The sequence below is a fragment of the Pygocentrus nattereri genome, chromosome 7 (assembly GCF_015220715.1).
Source record: "Pygocentrus nattereri isolate fPygNat1 chromosome 7, fPygNat1.pri, whole genome shotgun sequence".
Classification (NCBI taxonomy): domain Eukaryota; kingdom Metazoa; phylum Chordata; class Actinopteri; order Characiformes; family Serrasalmidae; genus Pygocentrus; species Pygocentrus nattereri.
In genome coordinates, this window is record NC_051217.1 from 24,030,929 (window position 1) to 24,051,759 (window position 20,831).

The 20,831-nt window shown below is 40.0% G+C and overlaps 1 protein-coding gene across 3 annotated transcripts in view; it reads right to left on the reverse strand.

Annotated features, from left to right (window-relative positions):
* myo7aa (myosin VIIAa) overlaps positions 1 to 20,831 on the reverse strand; it is a 105,548-nt gene that overhangs the window by 43,905 nt on the left and 40,812 nt on the right. For all 3 annotated transcript variants that reach the window (XM_017704180.2, XM_017704179.2, XM_037540159.1), the window contains 8 exons: positions 19,583 to 19,741; positions 17,912 to 18,004; positions 15,427 to 15,521; positions 7,100 to 7,184; positions 6,649 to 6,867; positions 5,085 to 5,402; positions 3,610 to 3,813; positions 1,665 to 1,841 (listed from right to left, as the gene is read on the reverse strand). In XM_017704180.2, coding sequence (XP_017559669.1) covers positions 1,665 to 1,841; positions 3,610 to 3,813; positions 5,085 to 5,402; positions 6,649 to 6,867; positions 7,100 to 7,184; positions 15,427 to 15,521; positions 17,912 to 18,004; positions 19,583 to 19,741 — 1,350 coding nt within the window. The remainder of the gene's footprint in view (positions 1 to 1,664; positions 1,842 to 3,609; positions 3,814 to 5,084; positions 5,403 to 6,648; positions 6,868 to 7,099; positions 7,185 to 15,426; positions 15,522 to 17,911; positions 18,005 to 19,582; positions 19,742 to 20,831) is intronic.

Below are 20,831 nucleotides of genomic sequence, written 5' to 3' on the forward strand. Positions count from 1 at the left end.
ACCAGCGCAACACACACTAACACATCAGTGTTACTGCAGTCATAATGTTATGCCTGATAAGCTCTTTAACATCCCTGATGTTAGTGCTGTAGTGAGTTGTGCACAATGGGACTTAAGTAGATTGTTCAGTATGGATGTTTCACAGTCTAAAATTTCTTTTGGCTGTGAAAAATAGCTTGATTCAGTGAAGCACAATCGACTGGTAGTCATGATTTATAAAACCCACTTCATACATTCTTGGCTGCTGTAGTCACATGCAGATTCGCTGCATGGTGACAACTACTCCAGTATTTAGTGTTCATCTACTAAACACTACACCAAGATGTATGAAGCTTAATCATTTCCTATTAACTACAGGAAAGGTTGACCTAAAAAAACACACCAACTGGTCACTTGGTTAGAAACCCTTTTCTTATAGCCCCACCTTGCTGGTGGACAGTTAGAGACTGTAGTTTATTGTTAATGCAGTTTTGTCAATCAGTTTCTGAACACAGGGTTGATCTTGGTTGGATATTTTTGGGTGGCAGTCCACTCTCAACCAAACACTGACAGTGAAGTATGTAAAAACTTGCTGCAAAAAATAGCATCTTGTCAAGAAAAATGACCTTAAATCTAGTCAATATATCCAACATTTCTCCTGTTGAGATTGTTGTAAACATATTTTAAGATTATTTCACTTATTTTCAGACTTTTTTACTTGTCTTTAAAAAATGTATTGAGTAAAATGACTTAAATACTTAATACTTTATTACTTACTTTATAAAATTAATGAAACCAAGTAAAAATATCTAGAAATAAGCTAAATAATGATAAAATAAGTGCAGTACAATCTCAAAGTAAGGAATATTATATACCGACTAGAAGTAAGATAATTTCACTTGACAAGATGTTATTTTTTGCAGTGCAGCAACACACAATACTATCGCAGTGTCACTGCTGTGCTAAGAATGGACCACCACTCAAGTAATATCTGGACAAGAGTGGTCCTTTGATCAGAAACTGACCAATGATTAATGTGTTAGAGGGACCTGAAAAACTGAGAATTGACAGATGAGCTACAGTCAATAATTGTACACCTATATGGTGGAGCTATAAGGTAAGAGGAGTTTATAAAGTGGTCAAGTTTAAGGACAAGGTAGGGTGTCTAATAATAAAGTGGACAACGAAGGTACTCTTTAATGATTATACATGCAAAGAACCAAAGCGCTCAAGTACTCACAAGCAACATTATTACTTTATCGTCATGCCTAAGTTTGCATCAAAACATTACCAAAAATCCGGACCACCCAGTTCACATCAAGAACAGTGAGGACTGGCCATTTGTTTGACTGGACCGTAATTAACTGCACATGCTGTGAGCCCATATGAGCAGATTTAAGCTTCATGGGGCTTTAACGAAACTACTTTTCTTTGCAGAATGTAAACAAAGTATTTTTTTCTGACCTTTTTATGTCACAATTGTCTTTAATAATCAATATCAATGACGGCTGTATGGTATAATCTCAATCATGCACTCAAGATCCTTCAGCTCCATGAGATACTGACACTAGTGCCAGCATCTCATGGTATAACACTCCGTCTGGCCACATCCTCATTCAATCTTCCTCTATGACTCATTATTTTTGTTTAGTTGACACATTCACACATTCCCCCCGTCCACTCACCTCTCCCTCGCCCTGCAGGGCCTGTAGTTCTCTCTTGTAGGTTTTCTTGCCCAGTGTCTCATAGATCTTGGTCATGACGGGGATTTTCTCGCTGCCGTCGCTTATGGCCGTGTGGTATTTGGGTTCTGGAAGGTCGCCCATGAAGCGTAGGACTGTGATCCACACGGCCAGGGCAGCCTGCAGGACACAAAACCAAAACCTCTCACCCACAACCCACTCACCACAAACACTGAGCAGACCTGACCGTCCCAACAATAAACACTGTGATTGGATACAATTTGATGCAAAATGTGTATAAACAAAAAACACAGCTAGTACACTGAAAAAGGTAATGCACTGTCTTTACTTGATTCAAATCTGTACTTAAATATTACATTAATCAATGATATTATATACATTATATTTCCAAAAGTATTCACTCACCCATCCAAATCATTGAATTCAGGTGTTCCAATCACTTCCATGGCCACAGGTGTATAAAACCAAGCCCCTAGGCCTGCAGACTGCTTCTACAAACATTAGTGAAAGAATGGGTCGCTCTCAGGAGCTCAGTGAATTCCAGCGTGGTACCGTGATCGGACGCCACCTGTGCAACAAGTCCAGTCGTGAACTTTCCTCGCTACTAAATATTCCACAGTCAATTGTCAGTGGGATTATAACAAAGTGGAAGCGATTGGGAACGACAGCAACTCAGCCACGAAGTGGTCGGTCACATAAAATGACAGAGCGGGGTCAGCTGATGCTGAGCCGCATAGTGCACAGAGGTCACCAATTTTCTGCAGAGTCAATCACTACAGACTTCCCAACTTCATGTGGCCTTCAGATCAGCTCAAGAACAGCGTAGAGAGCTTCATGGAATAGGTTTCCATGGCCGAGCAGCTGCATCCAAGCCTTACATCACCAAGCGCAATGCAAAGCGTGGAATGCAGTGGTGTAAAGTGCTGCCACTGGACTCTAGAGCAGAGAAGATGTGTTCTCTTTCTCTAGAGTGACCAATCACAGTTCTCCATCTGGAAATCCAATGGACAAGTCTGGGTTTGGTGGTTGCCAGGAGAATGGTACTTGTCTGACTGCATTGTGCCAAGTATAAAGTTTGGTGGAGGGGGGATTATGGTGTGGGGCTGTTTTTCAGGAGTTGGGCTCAGCCCCTTAGTTCCAGTGAAAGGAACTCTTAATGCTTCAGCACCAAGAGATTTTGAACAATTTCATGCTCCCAACTCTGTGGGAACAGTTTGGGGATGGCCCCTTCCTGTTCCAACATGACTGTGCACCAGTGCACAAAGCAGGTCCATAAAGACATGGATGAGCCAGTTTCATGTAGAAAAATTGACTGACCTGCACAGAATCCTGACCTCAACCCAATAGAACACCTTTGAGATGAATTAAAGAGGAGACTGTGAGCCAGGCCTTCTCGTCCAACATTAGTGTCTGACCTCACAAATGTGCTTCTGGAAGAACGTTCAAAAATTCCCATAAACACACTCCTAACCCTTGTGGAAAGCCTTCCCAGAAGAGCTGAAGTTATTATAGCTGCAAAGGGTGGGCTGACATCATATTAAACCCTATGGATTAAGAATGGGATGTCACTCAAGTTCATATGCGTGCAAAGGCAGAGGATACTTTTGGCAATATAGTCTATCATGTAAGTCACTGGAACACCTGAGTTCAATGATTTGGATGGGTGAGTGAAAACTTTTCTACATACATTTTTTATTTTTTATTTTTCTATGTCATTTGAGCTCAGCAGCTGCCCTTTACTTTGCGTGAAAATTTCATGATGAATGGACCAATAGAAATGCTTCAAAATTGAAAATCGCTTTACATTAAAACTTAAGAACATTTCTCCTGTCTCTTGTAAAGTTACCATTTGGGCGATAACTTGTTTGTCTCCAAATCATGCCTGGAAACCAAAGAAGACAGGTTTACATCAGAGAGCATTACATACCAGCTGGTCACCCTCGTCCTCGTGAAACAGCAGAGGCTGTTTGAGCGGACGCCGCATGTAAGTGTGGGTGCTGGTGCCCTGGAAGTAGGTGGCAGCAAACTTGGCAAATTTATACTCAGATAGGTCCTCCTCCTCTTCCTCAGGCAGAGGAAGAGCTTCATCCAGATCCTCTTCCTCCAGCTCCCTCTGAGTGCGCTCCAGGTCCTAAAGCACAAAACACACACATCCTCAAAAAAAGCTCTCACAAGGATACAGTGACGCTTCACACTTTCCTTTCTATATTATAGCTTTTTATTAGTCAGACTAGATTCACAGGCTCATATCTTATTCTGATATATATATTTTATTTTTTAAATATTTTTTTGTTAAAAGGTCCATGTAGGTCCTCCTCCATTCATGTGGGTATAAAAACAGCCTAATAACTTTTTATATTACCATTTTCCAACCTCTTTATCCATTAGAACTGAACTGGCTCTTTTATGTGCCCTTAAGACTACAATATGTAAATGAGCTCTGTTCTGATTGGCTGCCCTGTATTGTGCCTCATTCTAAAAGCAGTCTGTACTGAAACGCTCCCTCTAACTTCAGCTTAAATGGTTATACACCGATCAGCCATAACATTATGACCACCTCCTTGTTTCTACACTCATTGCCCATTTTATCAGCTCCACTTACTGTATAGCTGGACTTTGTAGTTCTACAGTTACAGACTGTAGTCCATCTGTTTCTCTGATACTTTGTTACCCTGTTCTTCAGTGGTCAGGACCCCCATGGACCCTCACAGAGCAGGTACTATTTGGATGGTGGATCATTCTCAGCACTGCAGTAACACTGATGTGGTGGTGGTGTGTTAGTGTGTGTTGCACTGGTTTGAGTGGATCAGACACAGCATTGCTGCTGGAGTTTTTAAATACTGTGTCCACTCAATGTCCACTCTATTAGACACTCCTACCTTGTCCGTCCACCTTGTAGATGTAAAGTCAGAAATGATAGCTCATCTGCTGCTGCACAGTTTGTGTTGGTCATCCTCTAAGTCCTTCATCAGTGGTCACAGTACGCTGCCCACAGGACACTGTTGGCTGGAAATTTTTGGTTGGTGAACTGTTCTCAGTCCAGCAGAGACACTGAGGTGTTTAAAAACTCCAGCAGCACTGCTGTGTCTGATCCACTCAGACCAGCGCAACACACACTAACACACACTAGCACACCACCACAGGTCTATGGGGGTCCTGACCACTGAAGAACAGGGTGAACAAGTGCACCTATATAGTAAGTGGAGCTTATAAAATGGACAATGAGTGTAGAAACGAGGAGGTTATTTTCTGTATATGGACTGGATAGATGTTTACGCACTGCGACAAACTGTTTCATTTCAATGAAGCGATGGAAGTTCTGTTTTCCATGATACAGGCCCTTTAAAATTTAAGGCTGTTTGCATGGAGGCGTGATTCAATGGCATGAAGTGACTCTCTCACCTCAAACCCGGCTGGCGCCTGGCCCTCCTGCCCAGGGAAGGAATTGGTGGTGCCCAGAAAGCCAAACATCTTATCCACCATGTCGGAGTCATTCACTGGCTCATGGCGTGCTTTCTCCATCTGATCTAGCATCTCCTTCTTCCTGCGTGCCTCCTCTTTCTCCTTCTTCTCCCGCTCTGCGTCCTCCCGAGCCAGCTGGGCCAGACGCTCCTGATGTTTACGCTCCGCCTCGGCTTTGGCCCGCTTGGCGCTCATCTGGTTCCTCAGCTTCTCCTCCTCAGCCAGACGCATCTTCTCCGCCTCCAGACGCCTCCGGTACTGGAGAAGAGAGGATGGGTGGAAAGAGAGAGTAAAAGAAATCGAGGTCAGATACACTTCAGGTGATCGGAATATTATATTAATATGATTATAACATATTAATAATCTTTGTAGTTTTCAATGTAATAATAACTTGTACAATGTAGATTTAAATACTACATGATGTACAATGATATTTATTGATATTTATTACTTTTTTATTTGTTTTATTGCTCACTCTCTTTTTAAGAGGTCTGTGAATAATACTTGTCTAGGTATAAAAAACAATCATAAAAATGTTTACACGACCGTTTTCAAACCAATCTGTATCCTTTATAACTGAACAGACTGTTTTTGTTTATGTGCTTGTAAGATTTACAGATGTAAATGAGCTCAGTTCTGACTGGCTGCCCTGTTTACACTGTACAGTTCTGTTCATTATTCTATCATTTTTTTCTTTTTTTTTCTAGCTTCCTAATAAGTATCTGAAACCTGTAAAGTTGAAAGACGAACATATTAGAGTCATTGTATGCATTTATCTGTGACCAAATAGGTTTCATATTATTCAAAAATACTGATTCCAAAGATTTTAAAGGTAATATACTTTGAAAATATACTAAGAACACCTAAGTAAATTATATTTAAAAAGCCATTTATTTGGACTTCTATGCATTTATGTTTGTTCAGAAAAACAATTACAATAAATAATATGGATCTAAATTTTTCAAATATGGATCCAAACTTTTAAAATATGGATCCAAACTTTTAAAATATAGATCCAAATTTTCTTTTAATATGGATCCAAACTTTCTTTTAATATGGATCCAAACTTTTTTAATATGGATCCAAACTTTCTTTTAATATAGATCCAAACTTTCTTTTAATATGGATCCAAACTTTTTTAATATGGATCCAAACTTTCTTTTAATATGGATCCAAACTTTCTTTTAATATAGATCCAAACTTTCTTTTAATATAGATCCAAACTTTTTAAATATGGATCCAAACTTTCTTTTAATATGGATCCAAACTTTCTTTTAATATAGATCCAAACTTTTTAAATATGGATCCAAACTTTCTTTTAATATGGATCCAAACTTTTTTAATATGGATCCAAACTTTTTTTTTACTTAACTTTCACTGTGTTGCATTTATTCCAGTAATATATTGTATTTTTCTAAATTATTGCTAAGACAACTGTCTTTAAATAAAGTGCTTAGGTGCCTAAAAACAACACAAAGGACTTTTATTCTGTCCCCTGCTTTACCTCTCCTTTGAGTCTCTTGTAGAGGCGGCGGGCGATCATGCCCCTGGTGTAGGCCTGGATGGTGATAACGGCCCAGAGGCGGTGCCTGAAGGCACGGCGCACCAGGCAGCCTCTGCAGCGGGCCTGGAACAGTGTAATCCTCTGCCGGGCCACATGGTATGTCTGATAGAGCTTCCGTGAGCGAAACAGGGCCTGGAGCCGAGAGAAACCAGCACGCATCTGCAGGACAGGAAGGCACAGAGGGAAATCAGCACAGCAGGCAGCTCAGCCAGCCTGTGAATAGTCACATTACTGTGAGCAGTTGCTCTCTGGGCTGGTTTCCCAGAACCGGATTAAGCTTGAATGTACACTCAAAATGATTCTCAACAGTCAAACATTGCACCACAATTAAGCCCCAGATGAGGCTTCCAGGAAAGCAGAGATTTTAACCATGAAGTACATCATTACTCACCGCATCATAGTTCTTCCGGCAGTTGTAACCCCTCCAAGTTTTCTGGATCATCAGAGCTGCTCTCTTCATTTTAAGGAAGTTGGATCTGTTAGAAAACATAATAGTGTTGTAAACACAGCAGTTATTATTTCCATTACTGGGGACAATACACTGCTTATTAGAGAGCTTGAAGAAGCGCTCTATTGATATCTCTCATATTTCTTCTTATTCTTCTTCCACACTTTTCTGTGATTAATACAGCCCGAACCGCTTAATGTACAGACTACATTCAAACTGCGTTTCGAAGGTCTCGGCGCTGTGACTTGTGCTATGTATTTTTGGAGTCGATCGGATTGGTAGTTTTTAATAAAATTAAGTTTAAAAATTAAAAAGCTCCCATAAGAATGAATGGCGGAATGTTCAGAACTTCAAAGTCTAACTGACATCGATGATGTCACAGTAGGCCACTCAGTCTCACAGACACAGCTGATCACGCAGCTGTTTTTTTTTTTTGCAAAAACTTTTTATTAGGAGAAAGTGAAAGTAAGCCCAATACAACATCACATTTATATACAGAATACCTTCACAACTTTCCCCATTTTTCCACCACACATCAACCAGATTTTATAATAGAACACACACAAAAACAAAAATGTACCCCAACACCCCCCCCCCCAAATGTCCCATCCCAGCTCACCACACCCAACACGCACACTGCGAATAGCGATAGCTACAGAAAGGCCACGCCACTTGTATGGAAGCACACATTTAACCAGGTAATACTTTTAGGTTGGAAAAATATGATATAAAGGGCTGCCATTTCTGGAAAAATTTATCTGTACACCCTCTTTGTGTGTACATTATTTTCTCTAATTTTAAAAAAAGCATGACATCCCTCAGCCAGCAAGAAACAGAAGGGGGCTTGGTAGATTTCCATAGTAACAATAAGCAGCGTCTTGCCAATAAGGATGTAAAAGCTATAATGCTGCTTTGCATAGTGCCAAGTGCGAGAGAGTGGTCTGAAACCCCAAATATAGCAATTAGTGCACAAGGTTGTTCCTGAACTCCAAGAACAGTGGTCATTATAGTAAAATAACCCGTCCAAAAACCTTTTAGTGCAGGACAAAGAAAAAACATGTGGCTAAGGTCACAGGGGGAACCATAGCATCTATCACACACATCTTTCACTTCTGGATACAATTTAGAAAGCCTAGATTTAGAGAAGTGTGCCCTGTATAAAACCTTAAACTGAATTAATCCAAGTCGTGCACAAGAGGTAGTAGAGCGTATACCATCCACGGCCTGTTCCCAAATGCCTTCTTCCATTTGAATTCCTAGTTCCTCCTCCCATTTACCCTTCAATTTTAGATCAGAGTAATCACTAATAGACATAATGAGATTATACAATTTTGAGATAACTCCTCTATGATGAGGAACCATTGAAAGCATGGTTTCCCAACACTGTACTAGAAGTAATGAAGGAAAACTAGGAAGACATTTAGCCACAAAATTGCGAACTTGAAAATAGCGGAATAGATGAGTGCCAGGAAGGCCATGTCGGGAGGACAAATTAGCAAAACTGTCAAAGACACCGTCTACATACAAGTGTTTACATTGTGTAATACCTTTATCAGCCCATAATGAAAAAGCAGAATCCAAAATTGATGGAGGAAACAAATGATTATTATGTAAAGGACTCAGAGAGGAAGCCGAATTAAATTTAAAATGTCGCCTAAATTGATACCAAATTTTTAGTGTGTTAAGAACCACCTGATTATCTGTGTACAGAGAAGGCTTTGTGGGCAAAGAGGAATAAAGTAGAGCAGATAGAGAAGAACCTTTACACGATGAACTTTCTATTTTACACCAAGAGGATCCAGGAGACACTAGCCAGTAACAAATCTTATGAATATGAGCAGACCAATAATAAACTTGAAAATTAGGTAATGCAAGTCCTCCCCTAAGTCTACTTCTCTGCAGCATAATTTTACGGAGCCTAGGTGGTTTCCCTCCCCAAATAAAGGAACAAATAATCTGATCTAATGAATCAAAGAAATGTTTTGGTAAAAAGAGAGGAATTGACTGGAATAAAAACAGAAATTTTGGCAAAATGTTTATTTTAATAACATTAATCCTACCAATTAGTGACAGGGGAAGGTTACCCCATCTTTGAATATCAGACGTAACCCTCGAAATAAGAGGAGTAAAATTAGCAGCTGCAAGACCAGATAATGAACGAGTCACATTGATACCTAGATATTTAAACCCAGAATGACTTAATTTAAAAGGCAAATCCAATTGTTGAAGATGACAGGCTGCAACATTAATAGGAAAACACTCACTTTTCGCCAAATTTAATTTATAACCTGAGAAAGTGCCAAAATTCTCCAGAATACTTAAAACAGCAGGGACAGACAATGTAGGATTAGTTAGATACAGTAACAAATCATCCGCATATAATGATAATTTATGTTCAGTATCATTACGGACGATTCCTTTGAATAAGGAGGAAGATTTCAGTGCGATAGATAGAGGCTCAATTGTGATGGCAAAAAGAAGAGGTGACAGTGGGCAACCTTGGCGAGTTCCACGACCAAGATTAAAATAATCCGAATAAACATCATTAGTGTGGACACTGGCTTTAGGGGAAGAATAAAGAAGGCGGATCCATGAAATAAACTTATCACCAAAGCCAAATTTCCTCAAAACAGCAAACAAGTACTCCCACTCGACCCTGTCAAATGCCTTTTCCGCATCCAAAGAAATTACAATTTCAGGAAGTACATCTGATTGCCTTGAGTAAATTATATTAAAAAGTGTACGAATATTAAAAAACAATTGACGCCCCTTTATGAAACCATTTTGCTCCTCAGATATAATACGAGGGAGCACATTCTCCAAACGGGATGCAAGTATTTTAGCCAACACCTTTACATCAGCATTAAGCAGAGATAGTGGTCTATATGAACCACAGGAGCCTGGATCCTTGTCCTGTTTGAGGAGAAGTGCAATGGTGGCCTGTGTCAGAGTTGGTGGTAGTGAACCGCCTTCCAAGGATTCGTTGAACACAGATAGAAGTAATGGAGCCAAAGCACCAGCGAATGTCTTAAAAAACTCAATTGGAAAGCCGTCGGAGCCAGGGGCTTTGTTAGATTGCATCATTTTAATTGCATTCAGTACTTCCTCAAGAGAAAGTGGAGAATCCAATTGCTTAGCGATATCAACATCAACCACTGGGATTGAAAGACCATCAAGAAAGTTGTCCATTCTAGTGCTATCTATAGGAAATTCTGATTTATATAATGAGGAGTAATAAGATTTAAAGGTAGCATTAATCTCCGAGGGGTCTGTAGTAATGACGTTATGAGCGTTTCTGATACTGGGTATCAAACGTGAAGCGGCCTGGCGCTTCAGCTGATGCGCCAGTAAACGACTTGCCTTGTCACCATGTTCATAATATGTGCTACGACTGCACAATAATAAACGTTCTGCCTCTTTAGTGGTAATACGGTCAAACTCCGCCTGAGAGTCAATACACTGTTTAAGTAATTCTGGAGAAGGATTCAACGCATACAAGTGATCAAGATTCCTGATAACAGATGTAAGTTTGTTAATTCTAGCATTATTGTTTTTGTTAGTAAAAGCAGAGTAAGAAATGATTTGACCTCTTAGGTAGCATTTAAGTGTCTCCCAAAGCAGTGAGTATGAAACAGATTCAGTTTGATTAAAAGCCAAGAAGTCATTAACAGTATTTGAAATAAAATTGCAAAATTCCCTTTCTGCTAACAGAAGAGAGTTAAATCTCCAAAGTGATGGGTTACGTTTGGCAGTAGAAATTTGAATATCCAATAATAATGGTGAATGATCTGAAATTACAATACCTAAATAGTCAATAGAGTTCACACAATAATTAAGTGCACTGTCAATTGAAAAATAGTCAATTCTAGAAAATGAATGGTACACCGGAGAAAAAAAAGAGAACTTTTTAGTAGAGGGGTTACGAGATCTCCATGGATCCACAAGTCCATTTTGTTCCATAAAATCTATGAATGATCTAGACATAGCAGATTGAGTTAGATTAAGAGGATTAGAACGAGCTAAGGTAGGATTGAAAACACAATTTAGATCCCCTCCGAGAATTAACAGATGTGTACTTAAACAGGGGATATTACTTAATAACCTATTAACAAATTCAACATCATCAAAATTTGGAGCATAGACATTTACCAACAAAACCTTCGTCTGCATGACAGTACCAGCAACTATGAGGTATCGGCCATCTCTATCTGCAATAATATTGGTGGCAGAAAACTGACATTTTTTACTAATTAATATGGCAACGCCCCTAGACTTCAAATTAAAATTTGAATGGAAGACCTGACTTACCCAAGGACAATATAACCTGTGTTGATCTTTAGTGCGAAGGTGAGTCTCCTGTAAAAAAACTACATCAGAAGTTTGTCTTTTTAAATGTGCAAAGACCCTGGATCGTTTAACAGGATTACCCATACCTCTAACATTCCAACTAATAAATCTGAGATGTGTGCCTGACCCAGCTACGCTGGGACCACTATTGCCATCAACCATTTAAATAAATAAGACAACAAAAACTCAAATGGTCGCGGTGAGCAGAGACGGGACACCCTCCCCCCAAAATACCCCCAAACACAAACACACCCAAAGTCTCCATAAACCCAAAAAAGAGAAAAAAATATATAGAACAAAAACAAAAAAAAACAAAGGAGACAGCAGTGTTTCCCACAGTAACGAAACGCTGTTCACACTAGTGTGAAGCAACACGGGGACTACGCAGAAAAAGAAGTGAAAAAGAGAGATAAAAGAAGAGAGAGAGAGAAAGGGACATTCCCACCGATTTTACCACAATACAACATTATGCACTAAAAACGAGTCAATAATGTATTACATTAAAATAAAACCCCTATTTTCAAACCAAGAGATGAACACTTTAACAAGAGAAAATATGTTATACAAAAAGAAACAACAGTGCAAAAATCTAATCAATAAAATTGGGGCAGTCGTGGGCTGGAGGTTAGGGATCTGGCCCTGTGACCGGAAGGTTGCCGGTTCAATCCCCAGCGCCGACAGTCCATGACTGAGGTGTCCTTGAGCAAGACACCTAACCCCCAATTGCTCCCCGGGCGCCGTGGATAGGGCTGCCCACCGCTTCGGGCAAGTGTGCTCACTGCCCCCTAGTGTGTGTGTGGTGTTTCACTTGCATGGATGGGTTAAATGTGGAGATGGAATTTCCCCGGTTGTGGGATCAAAACAGTATCACTTAAACTAATACCTGTATAACCACGTTAACATCAGTGTATCAAAAGGACAGTATAACTTTAACCTCAGAAAAGGTTGGAGTTCACCTAGTGGTCAAAGTTTCAATATACTTGTTGGCTTCTTCCGCTGAAACAAAATCCTTTTCAGTACCGTTATGTGAGATTCGGAGCCGCGCTGGATAAATTAGACCAAACCGAACACCGTCAATGTCCCGAAGTTTCCGTCTGACATCATTAAAAGCAGCCCGAGCCCGAGCCACCTTAGCAGTGTAGTCAGGAAAGACCGAGATAGTTAAATCTCCAACTTTAATTTGTCGGAGCTCTCTGGCGCGGCGCAAAATGTCCACACAATCACTGTGATAGTGAAACCTACACACGATGGCTCGTGGATGATCACCTGGCTTGGGTTTGGGTTGGAGGGTTCGATGAGATCGGTCCAATAGCGGCTCCTTTTCCAAACCGAACGCATCTTTTAGCATGACGGCTACAGCAGAAGTGGTACAGGTGTCAGGGCCCTCTGGCACCCCCACTATCCGGACGTTATTGCGGCGTGATCTGGACTCCAAATCCTCACATTTATCCTATAGTTTATTTACCTGTGCGGTGAGAGACTTTATAGACGCCTTCATCTCTGAGATGTCATCGGAGCACACGGTGAGCGCGCGCTCCATCTCTCCGACTGTGTTTTTAATGTCAGACACAGTGGCGTCGATAGCAGCTTTATCAGAAGCTAACTGTCTTTACCGCGTTCAGGTCCGACTTTATAGAGGACAGGACATCTCCGAGTGTTTCCTGGAGCTCCTTTTTAAAAATCTCCGCGATGTCTTTCCTCAGTGAAGCCAGCAGCTCTAATTTAAGAGTAGCGATGTCAGGGCTGGTGTGTGCTGAGGAGACTACAGCAGATACCGCTGGCTCGCTTGAGGTCGCGGTCGGAGATTGTGCAGTAGGCCGCAATCGAGTCTGAACGAGTTTTAATATCTTTTGCAGCCATGTCAGACACTGAAAGTTAGGCTTTCCAACAAAAGAAACACAATAAACTTACGGGGGTAAAATAAAGCAGAAAAAACGAACTCGAATGTGCAGTTAAATCATAAATATCTACGAAATCGGCAGGAGCGACCAAAACTGCGTCTTACTCCATAGATGCTCGATAGCATCTGTTTTAAAATCCTTAAACTTTCACCTAGAAACTCCATTTCAGTTTCAATGGGTAGAGAAATGTGTCTTTTCTGAAACCTCATAATATCTCATCGTTTTATCAATTAGCTTTAGAGTTATGAGCATTTGTTTGGCACTCGGCACAGACAACTGCCCCATTCACTCCCATGTAAATTTCTCAAAATCAGAATCTGCTTATTTCAAGATTTTTTCTGTGTTTAACTCGTCATAACTCAGACATTTTCTTCTCAATACATGCAACGTTACACGATAATAATCCTCAAGGGGTCTTATCTCACACCATCTATCCGGTTAAGCGATAGAGTAAACATTTCCCGAGTTATAACTGTTTGTTCAGAGGGTGCAAATCGGACTCAAACAAGGCTTCTCCACTAAGAGCTGCATAATAACAGAGTGATAGTTCATTTGAATGACCCCCCCTCCTCCAAACACATTCATCTCTCCCTCTCACACACACCACACAGACACAGACACCACACAGACACACAGGCACACAACACACACACACACAGACACACACACATATACACACAGACACAGACACACACACACAGACACATACCTAAGGAGGTGTTGTTCACCTACACAGAAACACACACAAGCACACACACTTGCAGCTCTTCTCATGCACTCTTGCAGTTCCTTCAGGAAATGTACATCTAGTTATTATTAGAGCCAAGATTTCACCACATTTAACCATTTTTCATAATAAAATACTGCATTTATCTTTCTGTTTTGAAACCAATTCAAGGTGTTTTCTGTAATAATAGCTAATTTTGAGGTGTATCACACAGCATTATGGGATCAGTAACTAAAAGCTAGAAAAGGCGTAACAATTTTAATGCAAATGATGATTCAAGTTTCAGTGTTTTGAAGACTTTAATGATCACACTGGAGTTTTATTTATTTATTCATTCATTCATTTGATTGGTTAATGCTGTAACACTGAGGCGCTTGCAAAAATAATACTGTTCATTGATACTGCCAGATATATACTGATGTAAATCTGTTAGATATGTATGTGTTCATGATGTTTTTTAAGAACATACTTATGGGTCAGGTAGAATTAAAAGTCATTTCTAGGTAAATAACCTCCTACGCTGGCCACCTCCACCGGCACAAACTGTCTGTAGACCTTCTGTATTTAGAGTTCCTTGCAGAAGTGCTTTAATCTAATAACATAAACCCTTTGTATTCAGTTTCTTTTTGTGTTTTAATCTTGTTTGTATGCACTTTGTTCATCTTTTTAATGATTTTAGTTATTTAAGCTACAGCACTTTTTACAGTCTTTTACAGTTTTTGTTGTTTGTCATTTTAGGCTATGTTTTAGGCTATGTTCACATTACCAGGCTGAAGTGGCACAAATCAGATTTTTTGCCCTAACGTGACTCAGATCTGATGTTTTCAGGGCTGTGTGGACACAAATCTGATCTTCTCAAATGACAGATTTGAGTCACTGAGCTAAACGAGTATGAACCATCGAGTCAGAGAGATCAGATATGAGCAACGAGGTTTATAATGTGAATGTAGCTTCAGTCTATTTTTCCTTTTGACGTTTTTTTTGCTTTTATTTACTTGATAAAAGTACATGTAATTGCCTTTGTGCATGAACACAGGCCCAGCTGGTGTTGGATAACTTTTTCTTCAATAAATGAAATGATTATAAAACTGACAGATTTGAAAAAAAATCAGAGGGGGCAAATACTTTTTCACAGCATGGTAACCAGTTGCTGGTAAGTTAAGTTAGCAATGCTCTTATTTTTCACGACTTTGTGGAGGTGAATTTGTAAAGACTAATAAAAGCAATAATACAGCAGGTGTTTTTCTCCCAGTGATGTTGGCACAGTGATTTTCCATAAATGTGTTTAGTCGTACCTGTCTTTAAAACCCCGGACCACTTTCTGGATGAGGATGACCTTGTCAGTGATGGCCTTGTCTCGCTCGATCTCCAGCAGCATGTCATGATGATCCTGTCAAACACAGCGAGACGCTCATCATCACAGCAGAGACCCTGCTGGACTCCAGAGTGCAGGACACATTACAAATGAAAAGGACTTCCTGTGAAAAACCATCACTACATATAAATAAGAGAGAAACACGTTTAGAAGCAGATCGTGATTGATTTGTATAACATCTCCCATGATTCTGCTCTGATGCTGTCACGTCCTGTTAGGAAGTGTTGGCAGTGCCCTCTCTTTACTCTAGCTGAGGGGGTTTCCTGTTGCTGTGAGCTGAGAGGCCTGATAAAGCGCTACGGAGTGGAAAACTCAGGCAACGGACAAACTCGCTGCTGACCTCTGATCTCTGCCTCGAGTTTCTTTTCAGATGGCAAAATGTAAAACACAGTCGTGTTGGCAGAGAGAAGCACATGAGCACATAACTAACACAACACTAGGGGTGGGAATCTCTAGGCACCTCACGATTCGATTCGATTCCGATTTGCGATTATAAAACGATTATCTATGTGTCTTTTTCTCTATCCAGGATTTCTGTTCCTACTGTCTCAGGACTTGGTACTTGGTAAAGCAAAGTGTCTGTGATGAACTACAATGAACTTACTTCCAATATCTTTTATTAATAAGTCAAATGGAAGTGATGTGGTGAGGGAACTGGAAGACTCATTCACTGCTCTTGTTTGGAGCACATGAGACACTGCTGCCGCTCATCTGTGATAAAATGCGCTGTTATAGTGGAATAAGATCCTGTGATAATACTCGACCACGCAGCACACTACAGCTGTCCTGCCCATTTACTTTAGTGCATTGATAACCTCAGATTTGGTCTCTTTGTAGAGGATCAGGGGCACTGTGTCAGTAAAGCCTGGCAGGTCACCTACCACCGATGCGTTATTCGCATTCATATGTGCCGCACTTGGTTTACTAGCAAGTCAAATCTGCAACGAGAGACTGTCAAACACTAAAAAGTTGTGAAGATGAAGTCGCTTCTCTTTCAAATTTTCTAAAAAGATGCTGGAGAATAAGAAGCAAATTCAGCCTCGTTAAACAGCCGACGATAAGAGACATTTTACAATAAGTTGCTCCACTTTTTAGGAAAGTTTCCCGATGGAAAGGGAAGGAAATCGGCTGAGCTAAAGCTTAAAGCAGAGAAAAGTAAGTCTTTGTTTATGTTTATATTTTTAACCCAACCTATACTAGAACATCAGCACACAGTGAGACATACTGGGCATTAAATGTTGTGGCTGCCAAGGCGGTTTGGTTTTTGTTGAAAGGACAAAATGGCTCTTCTTAACACTTGTGTTGTGACTCCTGACCCAACCTGGCTTTAACGCAGAGCCAGTCGGATTTCTCACTCATCCAGGATTGTTTTTCTTATGTGCCGCCACAGACTGTCTGGGCGCTGCACTTCCACATATCCAAGTTCCGCCCTTTACGGAACTTTATGTGACTCCAAATCCAGGCCTATTTTTTTGAGCAGTGTATATCGCTGTTGCCGGGGGAAAACCTTGTATCTCCAAAATGGTAACTTTACAGGAGAAGGAAAAAAAACCTACTTTACTTTTAATGTAAATCAATGGAATTTTTTGCAAGTCATTCTGGATCTTTTCTTTTGGTCCATTCTTCTTGAAATTTACACACAATGTAAAGGGCTACAGGTATTTTAAAATTATGTCAAAAACTGAAAAACGGAGGTATGAGGTTTTGTTCAGACAGCAACAACATATTAATTATAAGCAATGAAAATTAAGCCCCAATACCTTTTCGTCTGGTTACTGTGCTTAAAATATATTTTAGTAACTAATATGAATTATTCAATAATTGCTACAAATTATTCAGTAACTTTTCTTAAATATTCAGTAACTATTATTAAATATTCAGTAGCTATGACAAATTACTCAATAAATATTGTGAATTATTCAGAACTACTACAAATTATCCAGTAACTATGTACCTACTATAAAAGTAATGTTCTGAAGCTGTGAGAGTGATGAATGTACTGAAACATGGACCCACAGATGGACCCTTTACACTGTCACTCTCTCTCCCTCTCTCTCTCGTGCGCTCTCTCTTTCTCTCTCTCTCTCTCTGTCGTTCTCTCTCTCTCTCTCTCTTTCTCTCGTTCTCTCTCTCTCTCTCTCTCTCTCATTCTCTTTCTCTCTCTCTCTCTTTTTCTCTTTCTCTCGTTCTCTCTCTCTCTCTCTCTCTCTCTCATTCTCTTTCTCTCTCTCTCTCTTTTTCTTTCTGTCTCTCTCTCTCTTTCTTTCTGTCTCTCTCTCTCTCTCTCTCTCTCTCGCTCTCTGGAGCTTCATACAGGTTTGACTGTGGTCACTATTTGTATGAGTCACTTCCATAACTAGTTCCTGGAAGTGTGATGTAAGGCTGGGAGGACTCGGCCGGAATACCTTCAGGAAAATTTTGGTCTTTCCCATCTGCCAGTCATCGTCTCTGCCAAGGACAGCCTCAGCAATCCGCTGGCAGGTCCCTCTCAGGTCCTCCTTGAGGAGAGCAAACAAAAAGCAGGGTGGTGGTGATTCTCAAAACTCTCTGAAAAGCCATTTCTAGACATTTCAACTGAGTGGAATTTCTGCAAATGTGCAGATAATTCAAAAGCACTTCGGTGACCATTACACCATCGCTTACATCATCTCTGTGTGCTTTAGTCATTCAAATGTCTTGCAGCACCACAAACAACTACAGGTTGTTAGAACAGATCTTCTTCATCAGTGGACCGTCTAAGGCAGGGGTGCAAAGGGTCATTCTTAAAAAAGCTCAACAAATCTGTGGGCCAAAAAAACATGCCAAAACTACAACGGCAAAAAACAGGCACTAGCACTAAATACTTAAACGGTTTTAAAGTAGTTTTATATAAAACAATTAACTACATTAGCTGTAGATAACTAAACCCCTGTAAATGCCCCCAATGTACAATAGGTTTTAAAAACTGCCCATTTGCTTGAACTGGACACCTTCCATCTTTTGTTGTTTGTTTTTGTGGTGCTGTCCCATAGATCGCTGTTGGGGAGGGGGTGGGAGGACACATTCTGTTGCTGTGCATGCTGGGAACTCTCTCATGATGAAATGGACTAATATTAATAGAAAATTAAAAAAGTTTTTCAGGCCTAATAGGATTGTGCCACAGGCCTGACCTGACCTGACCTGACCTGGCCTGGCCTGCGGGCCTTGTGCTTGACAAATGGGGTGTAAGGTAATCCTGTATAATCCCGTATACCAGCACAATGAACAGTCTGTCAGATTTTTTTCCTCCTTATGATCCGAGTTAATCTGTTTCAAGCAGCAGTTGAACAGAAATGATGTCTTTGGTGTCTGAAGGTTACTTCATTTGTTGTGCACTGAAGCTAGAAGGGGAATGAAGTTAAAGTACTGAGAGTCCATATCACCAGTTTCTCATAGACTCATAGCTATTACTACTACTGCTATTAATATTAGTAGTATAATAACTCTGTAGGTAGTTTGACCAGAAAAGGATGGGTCCCCCCCTAGTGAGCCTTGGTTCCTCCCAAGGTTTCTTCTTCAGCTCTGAGGGAGGTTCTCCTTGCCACTGTCGCCCCTTGTTTGCTCACCTGGGGGTTTTACATTCATGTTAAAACTTTGTCTTTTCTGGAATTCTGTGATACTGCTTTGTGACAACAACAGTTGTAAAAAGTGCTACAAATAAATTTGATTTGATTGGTTGAGAGGTGTTCTTTACCGGCTGGTTGGAACAAAACAACATTAATACTGATCTGGAAAAAACTGACCAAACTGAGCTGAACCTGATATTGGGTCAGTTTTATGGCTCAGTCTGATTTGGTCAGACTCTGAAGATCAGACAACAGGTTTGCAACCATCTACAACAAATTCTCTATTAATCTGAAGAACCATTTAACAACATAAAGAACTCTTTAAGCATGCAAAGGGTTCTTTGAGTGTTCATGGTTCTATATAGAACCATTTTCATTACTAAAGAACCTTTGAAGAACCATCATTTTTAAGAGTGTATGTTATTGTCCATCTCTACAGACACTATGTGTTATACAGGGCCAGGAACCATGTAAGTAAGTCTATTCATTCACCTGTTTGTATGCAGGCTTCACTCCAGGCATCAGGACGCGATATCGATCCACAAACTCCACAAAGGTGTAGCGGATGGGGTATCCAGCCCGACGGATCCGGATGGTTTCCATCATTCCGGAGTAGCGGAGCTGCCTAACACACAGCTCCCTGTCGAACAGCTGCGAGGAGAGGAAAACGTCAAATATGCCTTTAAATAATTGACTGGATGGGATAAGTACTACTTTTAATTCTGACGAATAAACTTGTGTTCTTGTTAGTTTCTAAGTTTAATATTCATGCTGACAGACACACTTCGATTCACCAACCCAGCTAGAATTTTAGACATGACCTATTAATGTTTTCAGCGGGTTTTTGTAGAAAACATTCCCTAAAAACATTATCACATAACATCTTCTGTTGCCCTGATGACATCCTTAAAACATTCCTCAAATGTTGCAGTTAAAACACTGTCTTAGTTACATATAAGCGTATAGGAACATTAGAAATGCTAAACATCTTTAAAACATTGGATTAAAAGGTTTTCTTTAAATTGAACTTGTAGGTAATATTCACCAAAGGGGACGTTCCCTCCTAGCTGGGAATAACTTCATCTGACCCACAGTTTCAATAACAACAATACTAATAATAATAATAATAATAACAGCATCAACTTCATTTCCAGAGCAACCTTCTACTTTTAAGTACTTTAAATGTAAAGGCCTTCACTTCATAACTACACAGCTAAAAAGAAGGTCCTTCAAGGGTTCTCCGATGGTTATTTAGTGATTACATGTACGTATGCAAAAGTTTGTGCACCCCTGGTCAAATGTTCTTTTCTTGATTTTCTAAGAGAAAAAATCTCCTCTATATCCTCTCCAGAGAACACACCTCTGCCCATTTTGATTTACAGTTACCACTTATTTGCTCAATTTAACATACTGGGGGGAAAATAAAATATAAAATGAGGCCTGTGCAAAAGTTATGGCACTTTTTATATTTTGTTGGAAATGTTAAATGTCAAATTCAGCTAAATTTCTCTGCTGTCGGAACAAAACCTTGTATCTCCAAAATGGTAACTTTACAGAAAGAAAAAAAACTTAATTTACTCTTAATGTAAGTCAATGGAACCAGACGCTTTTCCAAGTCGTTTTGGGCCGTTTCTTTTGGTCCATTCATCATGAAATTTACAAACAATGTAAAGAACAACAGACACATTTAAATAATAATTAAAAAATAATTAGCTATTTGCTGAAATTTGCCTTTTCCTGT